Source organism: Triticum dicoccoides, chromosome 6A (assembly GCF_002162155.2).
Source record: "Triticum dicoccoides isolate Atlit2015 ecotype Zavitan chromosome 6A, WEW_v2.0, whole genome shotgun sequence".
Taxonomy (NCBI): Eukaryota; Viridiplantae; Streptophyta; class Magnoliopsida; order Poales; family Poaceae; genus Triticum; species Triticum dicoccoides.
In genome coordinates this window covers 3,724,328-3,734,737 of record NC_041390.1, presented here as the reverse complement: position 1 = coordinate 3,734,737, position 10,410 = coordinate 3,724,328, and the positions used below count along the sequence as shown (strand labels likewise).

General features: G+C 41.1%; 1 protein-coding gene across 1 annotated transcript; it reads right to left on the bottom strand.

The window, feature by feature from the left end:
• Nucleotides 1–1,439: 1,439 nt before the first annotated feature.
• LOC119314320 lies at nt 1,440–3,898 on the bottom strand. Its single transcript, XM_037589051.1, has 3 exons — nt 3,858–3,898; nt 2,273–3,432; nt 1,440–1,519 (listed from the first exon to the last, which is right to left on the bottom strand). Exons 1-3 carry the CDS (start codon nt 3,893–3,895, stop codon nt 1,479–1,481), a joined length of 1,239 nt encoding a protein of 412 aa, XP_037444948.1. The 5' UTR covers nt 3,896–3,898; the 3' UTR covers nt 1,440–1,478.
• Nucleotides 3,899–10,410: the final 6,512 nt, after the last annotated feature.

Sequence of the window (10,410 nt, the reverse complement as noted above, 5' to 3'; positions counted from 1 at the left end):
AAGAGCATGCTCCTGACGCACCACAGATAAGTAGAGAGCATCACTAGAGGGATGATAGCGCTAACAGAGATAAGACCCCATTGGTGCAACAGTGCCTAGGCCCATGAACTCCGAAGCAAACTAAGGAAGGACACTCGCAGTGAGAATAGCAGCAGCCCGAGCATCATCATTGGACCACTGAGTGTAAGCAGCCAGATCATCACGCTAGACGGAAAGAGCATCAGAATAAGCAGATACCTGTTGATCATAAGCACCAACTGCAGCATCATCGAGAGCCTTGGCTGCATCCCGATCATCTTGAGTGGCCTCAGCAGCAAGAACCGGCGGTACTGGCAGGGTAGGAGCCGCGGGAGCAATAGGGCAGGGCAGACAGGGGACCTCACCGGAGAGAACACCCCACAGCAGAAGACCGCACATATGGAGTACAGCAAATATGAACAGAATGTCCTTAGGGTTAACAGAATGTCCAATTCATTTTATACCACTTGCAAGTTGCAACTAGCACTACACTACCTTGAGGGAAAACAGAACCAGTGTCTCGCCTACCCAAAGTTCAGTCATTACAACATATAGCCAGGAGTATGTGTAAAGTACCAGAGACTATTTCTTCCTGAGTGTCAAGCATCAATCCAAGAAACACAGTGAGTCACTAACGTCTGCTCATTTCACATAATATACAAGACTTCATACTATTAAATCCGACAAGTTACACTTGACAGGACAGGTACATACAAGTAGAACGACCTACATATACCACATAGAAGAGCACCAGCATCAACAACATCACATGCCACAGCATACATAATAGAAGAAATTACCAACTACAATTTGAGCATCAACTAGGCAAGTCTGTATCTCAGCAAAATAGAAGAACTTCATCTAAGAAAAATAGAAGAACTTCCCTGTGCCAACTAGCCATGGCTGTGTCTCAGCAACCGGAATTTAACTCTTAATACCTGCAGAACAGTCAATGTCATCCCAGTCAAACAAATTTAAAGTGCTCTCTCACAGCAAAACAAATTTTATATGATCCCCAAAAATAAGCATTAACTTTTCCGTGGTGCAGATTATACAAAAAATATCCAAAGCTGAATCATCCAAGTATACAAGCTAATAATACAAACGGAGAACAACAATAAGGGAACATTTAGTGTGCATTGCCACCTATATGCTGACATGTTTTCAAGATTCCTGCTATATAACTACGTACGATCACAGTAGAAATTAGGAGATCGGTGGCTCACCACCTATCATCTGAGGCAAACAAACTGAACTTTTAAGATTGTCAACTCAATCCAGATTTACTTTTGTGTGCCAACCCATATGTGAGGCTCAAGTACAAATGGAAAATGGCACAAAGGCATGCTTCTTGAAAATGCATCTTGTAAATTGGGTAGCCAAGCAAAAAAAAGATATATGAAAAGATAAAATTACCTAAGTTGTTTGACCAAGATAGCACGTTAGCAGATCTAGTGTGTTCACAGTTTCAGATCCGCCCCTTTCGCCCCAACTCTCCTGCCTACAAGCAAAAGTAGCCCAAACCATATGAAAATTCTAAGAGAAGTTGAGTCCAGGATAGAAAATGAAGCCACATATATCGCCAGGTCCAAAAAAGAATGGTAAAATTGATTACATGTTCAGAGAAAATGCATTTATCCAGAATTATTGTCGAGTCAGTTTTGTAACAGTTATGACCATAAGGCCAAAATAAAATATGCACGGATTGGGAACCCAGAGTTCCGACACAAGCATTACATAGTGCTACATGAAATTAATGAACTAGTACTACTCTTCGATAAAAATAGAGCGCATGGTATTATGAATTGACGATTTCTATCAAGAACGATCAAGTTAAATTTTAATCTTGCAAGGAAAAATAGTGAATAAGAAAACATAACAAGCTTTAAGCCGCCTCCAGATGTTCCAATTGCTTAATTACTCTATTGCCACTTCCCAATTTTTAGAACCCCCCTGATGAAAAGATCATTACTAGCACATAATCGTACTTAGCCATTAGCAATCGCCAGGCATCAAAGCAATATTCCTGTTCTAGCTTTAATGGACGTCTATAATAAGAAGAAGAAACTAGACAACCATAAGATGACCAGATCAACAGAGGAACAAATAAACAATGTATTTTTATGTATCTAGCTCAATCCTAATAACAGGAACAATGTTACCGCAATAACGTACCAAAGGTAACTGGAATGAATACGAGCGAAACAAACTAATTCGACTTTTTTGCTTGTGCAATGTAGATAGGGGGTATTACCTGGAGTACAGAAATTTCTGTAGGGATAAAAGGTGTCATGACATATATTGTTTCTTTTAACAATATGTTTGATCTGCATTGAGTCGAGTTGGAGTGTGAAGTTGCCGGTCATAGTAGTGAGAACAATCACATTTGCGTCCTCATCATACCCGACGAAAAGTACAGAATCCATTCTCGTTGGAACCATACCCTCGAGTGGAATGGTTTTCTGCAGCAGCACCCATTCGAAAACACCATCACGGTTAGATTTCCTCTCCCATAATTCGATAGTGAGGTCCAACAAAACAGCGAGGCCAAGTCCATCATTCTCCATCCGTAAGAGCTGAAAACACCAGTTGTCGGTACCATGGTTTTCAACCGGCTTCTTGATCAGACCAAGACTTTGCATTTCCAAATCAAACACAAGGACATCACCTCCACGAATCAACAAGCAAAGTGCATTCCCGACAAGGATGCTGGGCCTTCTTAACCAAGACATTCCAGCTGTTTTCGTCATCGTCGAGAAAATATTTCCCCAAACACCAGACGCTGAGTCGTAGACAGAACAAAGTGCCGGTGTATTGTAGTCAGCAAAGATCAAAACCAATTTAAATGGGCTCGAGAAGCAATCTCCGTGGACATGCCCATCTTCGGCATTGACGCACAATACAGCGCCATGCCAGGCCCAGGAACGCCCCAACGTGCACCCTGGTGGAAAAGCCACAATGCGCTCTTCACCTGTGAGGGGATCCCACACGACGGTCTCAAGCTTATGCAGGTTGATTAGGAGAGAGAGGCCATGGCGGCAGCCCATGTATGCTTCATTTTGGTGGTAGGGTGTGCTGCTCTTGGGCAGGGAGAAGCGGGCAGCAGGGATGCGGTCTGGCGAGTCCATGGAAGGAATGAAGTTTTTAGCATACCCTCTGAAGAAGCCGAGCAGAGGAGGTTTCTGGTGATGCTTGCGGAAGCGTTTACGGAACTCGGGCTCGGAGAGGATGCTGCCCCACTGCTTGCATACAACGGACGCACGGGGGAGCGAGGATGGCTTTGGTGGGAGGCGGATGAGGATCTTGGTGAGGAGGTTGTCATCTCCGAGCACATCAGACAACGGGTCGGCTGGCGGCCTGGAACACAACAGCCTATTTCCATCCATAGACTGAGATCTGGGAGTGGGATTGACACTGACACAATAAAAGAAAATTTAATCAATTGACTGGTTTCTCCAATGATCTAGCACACATACGTACATCCATCCAGCACAGCATACACAAAGTAAGTAGCTGCTCTCACACATATGTACTCCCTCCGTTTCTTTTCACTCTGCATATAAGATTTGTCTGAAATCAAACTTTCTTAAGTTTGACCAAATTTATATAAAAAATATATTAAGATCTACAATAAAAAAGTTATATAAAATATTTTCATGATGCATGTAATGATATTGGTTTCAGATTGTGAATGTTGATATTTTTTTCTTATAAAGCTGGTAAAACTTTACGAAGTTTGACTTGAGATATGCAGAGTAAAAAGAAATGGAAGGAGTACATCCAGCACGACATAGCATACAAGAAATTAAGAGGGAGAGGAACTAGATGGGGAATTTTACCCTTGGACTTGGGGAATCTCGGCAGCAGGATCCGCCATCTCTTCTCCTCCCTCTCAATTGTTGCAGCAGGGGAGGAATGTTAGGGTTCAATCAGAAGGGGAAATCTGGCTAGGGTTTTATTGTACGGAAAATTTAAGAAGACGGATGAAGAAGGATTGGATGGAGAGGAAGAGGAAGGAGAAGGGTTTGCAGACCTCGAACCGCCGGTGGGTGGCTTCACTCCGCCAGACGGGGCGGTGGGATCAGGTCGCCGGCGGCTCCCCTCCTCCTTTATCTCTTGGACCAACTGTGTGAGGGTGGAGATTAGGGACTGACGAACGAGGGGGTACACAGAATGTAGAGAAAAATCCTTATTTGACACTAACCTAAAATGAGGTTCCTTATTTGGCCCTGGAGAAAAAATCCCTTATTTGACATTCAGTATTAATTTATTTCCTTATGTGACACCGCTGTTGGTAAAGTTAGACCATTCCGTCAAAAAAATCGTGTGGACCAAAATACCCCTCTTCTAGTTGCTATCCTACATCAAACAAAGAAAACAAATCCCAACCCGAACCTGTCGCCCCCCACGTCTCTGTCTCGAGTCCCCACCCGAACCCTAGCGGCGGCGGCAACGGAGTGCTAGCTCGTGCCGTCAGCGGTGGCATAATATAGATTTACTTATTCTTGTATTATTCTTCCAACTATACAGGCTCACTGCTTTCCTATTGCTCATGTAGAGAACCACCAAAGAATAGGGGAAAGACAACCAAAACAGCTGAGGTATCCATTGTGCCTTGGAGGATGGAGCACCAACAAGAATGTGTTTTCCACCAAGGTTAGTAATTTTACGCATATGCTCATGATTACATGAAAAAAATGTTGAATTCTAAGCAGCTTTCTGCTCACCATAGCCAAAGCTTAGAAAGTACAACTAGGAAAAAGGGCAAACATGTTAACTCTAGTACTGCAACATCAAAAAGGTGATTACAACTAGTTTAGATTTACATTTTTGATTAAACTAAAACTTGTTGAGTATTCTGGTTGCTTCCTACTCACCATAACAAAAGCTTGGAGAATACAGACAAAAAGGGAAAGGGGGGCAAATCTGAATCGGTTTGATCCAAGAGGTATTGTTTTTGTTTTTCGCTCACATGTTATGTATAATTTTTTTTCATTTGCTAAATATTACTATTGCCATACATGTATAAGTGCAGACCTATAACCGTCTCAAATCAGTGGGAGCCAATTTCCATCCAGTTTCCTATGCCCGGCGATGAAACAAATGTTCCTGCGAAGGTTAGGGGCAAGAGTAAAAGAAAGAGTGTGCTGAAAAGATTCCTACGGTGCCACAAGACAGCCCAGCATGTGCACAAGAAACAAAAAATTAACCCTGCAAGCCCTTCAATGAGCACAAGAACCTCCATAAGCATGTGATTCTCATTTGTTTTCCTTTTATGTCATGGTTACTTTTGGAGGTTCTTTTGTGTTGCTCATGTGATGTACATGTGGACTTGACTTCATGTGTGAAACAATATGTGATGCATTCGCTGTGTACTACTTGTTGATGTATGTGGTAAGTGTGAACCTGAATGTGATGTATTCGTGAACATGGATGTTTCTAGTAGTTGTACATGTTGTGACGCATTTTGTATGTATATATAAATTGTGTGAGATACGGGATCAAATTATAGGGGAGGTTCTACCCAATTTTTCATTTTTTCAATTAAAATCAGAGGATAATTTTTGGATTGAAATATGTTCGGTGACCAAATTATGGGGTCTTAATTGGTCATTTAACATGACCAAATATGCAACATCACTGTAGATATTGTCGCACATTTTTGGTCACCTTATGCACCAGGGGTAGAAAGGTCTCTTCGTGTCTGTCTTTAACACCGTTAGTTAACGAAATGCAGTAGGGTGTCATATTGGGAAAGAAATTTAGAGCAGATGTCAAATAGGGAAGAAAATTTTCTTCAGGGCCAAATAGGAAACCTTATCACAATTAATGTTGCTAAACCTCACTTTGATCCAAACCCAATTCAAATTCAAATTTAAAATAAAGTCAAATTATTATTTCCACGAACAGTAAAATAAAAATGTTTTCTAGGTTGCAAAATTTCACTAACTAACTGTCATGCATGAACCAACATTATTTGAATATTTGAAATGCCCTTAATCTATTTAAAATTGGACTAGCAACATTAAATTGAGACATTTCAATTTAAAAAATTAGCTAAACTATTCAGATTAAATTGAAACTTTGTGTGATACTTCAAAACCTTGTATAGTATTTATGTGCCAAATTTAATATTCACCAAAATTCAATTTGTACTAAAAGACATTGCAAAACTAAGAAGAAATAATAAAACAGAAAAGGAAAAGAACATAAGGAAAATACACACTATGCACTTTGGCTCTAGGTCAACAGTGCGGCCCAGCCCACTGATGTGGCTTGAAACTACGTCGGTATTTCCCTAAAGAGGAAGGGATGATGCAGTACATCTACGGTAGGTATTTCCCTTAGTTGTGAAACCAAGATATCAATCCAGTAGGAGAACCAAGCAACACTATGTAAACGGTACCTGCACACAAAGAACAAATAGTTGCAACCGACGTGTAAGAGGGGTTGTCAATCCCTCCATGGTAAAAAGATAGTTAAATTTTTATGAGTTTGGATAAGTAGATCTGAATAAAACACGAAATAAAATAGGTAAAGAAAAAGTGCAGCAAGGTATTTTTGCGTTCTTGGAATAATATATCTGAAATAAAATACGGCAAAAGATAGATTGGAAAGCAAATATGATAAAAGATAGACCCGGGGCCGTAGATTTCACTAGTGGCTTCTCTCGAGAAAATAGCATACGGTGGGTAAACAAATTACTGTTGGGCAATGGATAGAAGAACAAATAATTAGGACAATATCCAAGGCAATGATCATGTATATAGGCATCATGTCCAAGATTAGTAGACCAACGATTCTCCATCTACTACTATTACTCCAGACATCGACCGCTATCCAGCATGCATCTAGTGTATTAAGTTCATGGAGAAACAGAGTAATGCAATAAGAACGATGACATGATGTAGACAAGATCTATTCATGTAGGAATAGACCCCATATTTTTATCCTTAATAGCAACGATACATACGTGCCTTGCTACCCCTTTTGTCACTGGGTGAGGACACCGTATGATCGAACCCATCACAAAGCACCTCTTCCCATTGCAAGAAAAATCAATCTAGTTGGCCTAACTAAACCAAACATTCGGATAAGAAATACGAGGCTATAAATAATCATGCATATAAGAGATCAAAGAAGACTTAAATAATATTCATGGATATTGATCTGATCATAAACTCGAACTGAAGAAAATATGCCCTGGAGGCAATAATAAAGTTGTTATTTTATATTTCCTTATTCATGATAAAGGTTTATTATTCATGCCATTTTATTGATCGGAAACTTAAATACATGTGTGAATACATAAACAAATATCGTGTCCCTAGTAAGCCTCTACTAGACTAGCTTGTTGATCAAAGATGGTTAAGGTTTTCTAACCATGGGCATGTGTTGTCATTTGATAACAGGATCACATCACTAGGATAATGATGTGAGACAAGACCCACACGTTAGCTTAGCATAAGGATCGTCCAGTTTATTGATATTGCTTTATTCATGTCAAATACTTATTCCTTCGACTATGAGATTATGCAACTCCTGAATACCGTAGGAATACCTTGTGTGCTATCAAACGTCACAACGTAACTGGGTGATCATAAAAATTCTCTACAGGTACCTCTGAAGGTGTTTGTTGTGTTGGCATAGATCGAGATTAGATTCGTCACTCCGAGTATAGGAGAGGTATCTCTGCGCCCTCTCGGTAATACACATCATAAAGCTTGCAAGCAAATGACTAAGGAGTTAGTCACGAGGTGATGTATTACGGAACGAGTAAAGAGACTTGCCGGTAACGATATTGAACTAGGTATAGAGATACCGGCGATCGAATCTAGGGCAACTAACATATCGATGGACAAAGGTCGATTAGGACAGCGAGGCCGTGTCGACAGCCCCTGAAGACCTCGTAGTCATTTTAGGGTATGTCGCTCTTGGGCAGGGAGAAACGGGCAGCAAGGATGCAGTCAGGCAAGCCCATCATGGGAGTGAAGCAGTTAGCAAACGCGTTGAAGAAGCCGAGAAGAGGAGGCTTCCGGTGGTGCTTGCGGAAGCGTTTGTGGAACACAGGGTCCGAGAGGATGCTGCTCCAGTGCTTGGATACAGCAGACGCGCGGGGCAGGGAAGACGGCTTGGGAGGGAGACGGACGAGGATCCCCCCATGCTGCACCGCCACCGTCTCGTCTCGTCGTCGCCATACCTGCTTCACTGCCATGCCGTCGAAGCTCAAGTCCGAGAGAAAGACCGACTTCAATGGGTTGTGAGCACGTGGCCCCGATCACTTCAGCTTCGAATTTCAGTGCGACAACACTCACTACTGAATCAATCCGTTCAAGAAGGCAGACATCACAACACGAGCCTATGACATCGCCGCTTGGCGATTTGGCCGGCTGCGATAGGTGCTCAACTTGCCGGAGGTCACAACCCAAGAGGATACAGAGTTCATCGATCCACCGGTGACCATTTTGCTGATCAATGAGGAGGGGGGAAGAAGAAGGAAATCTGCATTATTCCCGGCGAGAGAGAGGCCATGGCGAGGTTCGCGGGGGAGAACCCCCAGTACGTGAAGTACGAGGCAGAGTTCTTCTAGAAGCGAAACCACGGGAAGAAGAAGGAGGAGGAGGTGAAGAAGGAGGAGGCTGACCTATCGATGGTGATCAACCTTTCGTCATCGGATGAGGAGGAGTTCACCTCCGATCCAGAGGAGACCCTGACATATTGGAACTCTGTCGAGGCTGACTATATGTCGAACGAGTGGTGTAATAAAGATCTGTTATGTTTAATCAAGTAGTATGATGAACAATAATGTTTAATGTTTAAATATATGCAACGTTTGGACGTTTGTTTGAATTGATGTATGCAGTATGCTTTCAAAAAAAATTAGGCCATCTATTGGAGTTGTAGGTTTTTGATGCAGTGGAAAACCAGTTTTAGGTGTTGCGAATTTTTTTCCAACCACCTTTTCATGCCTTATTTTAGGGCACCTATTGGAGATGCTCTCAGCAGCTAGAAAGTCACTAACTAAACTGCTAACTTCACTAATACATACTATATTACAAAATATTAGTACAAACAAGTTAGCAAATTACACTACTAAATCCTACAAAGCCACTTCACACGCAACAACGTACAATGATAAAGGATGGAACAACCAAGATAGTATACAGAGTGTTATTAATTTCAGCATGGGCCATACCAGTGGCTACATTAACAAAAAAGAAAGAGAAAAATGAAAAAAAAACGAAAGAAAATGAGACCTATTGTCTTACCACACTTGTGCTTCACAGTAACACCGTGTATTTCATATAGAGAGTCTCCATGTTTTTCATTTCCATATATTAGTGGGATTTCTATATTATAGAACTTGAGTTGCATATTCCGATGACGAGCTTTCTCAAACGCTCGAGGTCTTCATGAGCAAACTCACTTACTTTCATATAGATAGTTTTCATACACTTATAGCTCTAGTACATCTGTTACATAGCAATCCCTACTCCTCGCATTGACATCGATTGTAAGGCTCCTCTATTGCCGAACGATCAAGCCTCGTCGATGTGAGACTTTCTCATACATTTTTGTCTTCCCTTATAAATCCCCATAATCATTCTCTTTGCCATCCAAATTGCTAAGTCCCTAACTCACGCTCAAGTATTGCATGAGAATTAAAAATGTTGAAGCGAGAAAAAGTATGATTCAATTGTTTCGTTTGGCACCGGGGCTGTTCATGATTTGATATATTTATGTTAGGAAGACTGTGCATGCCATGTTTTACATGATTAAGTGTGTAGGGATCACGTTCTTTAACGTCATTATTTTGAAAGGCAATGATTGTTTACTATTACTAGTATGCTTATGTATTATTGTTTCAATGTCAAATTGATAGACTATTGCCTTGAATCACTCGTATCCCAATATTCATACCGCAATTACATAATTTGATCAAGTACATGATAGGTAGCATTGAACATCAAAATTACTTTGTTATCATTTACCTACTAGAGGACGAGTAGGAATTAAGCTTGGGGATGTTGATACGTCTCAATCGTATCTATAATTTTTTTTATTATTTAATTATATTATGTTATCACTTTTGTATGATTTATATATGTCATTTTATAGTAATTTTTGGACTAACATATTAATTTAGTGCCCAGTGTCAGTTCCTATTTTTTGCTTGTTTTTGGCATTTAGGAAATCCATCTACAAAATTTTATCACCGCCGCAAGCCTCTGTTCCTCAGCGATCCCATCTAGAGCCATGTTCCGGTACTTTACCTAAGGGGGGGGATCATTGGGGAGGCCATCTTCATGAACCCCTGCTTCCATGATGATGTGTGAGTAGTTCCTTCAGGACCTACGAGTCCATAGTAGTACCTAGATGGTTCTCTCTCTC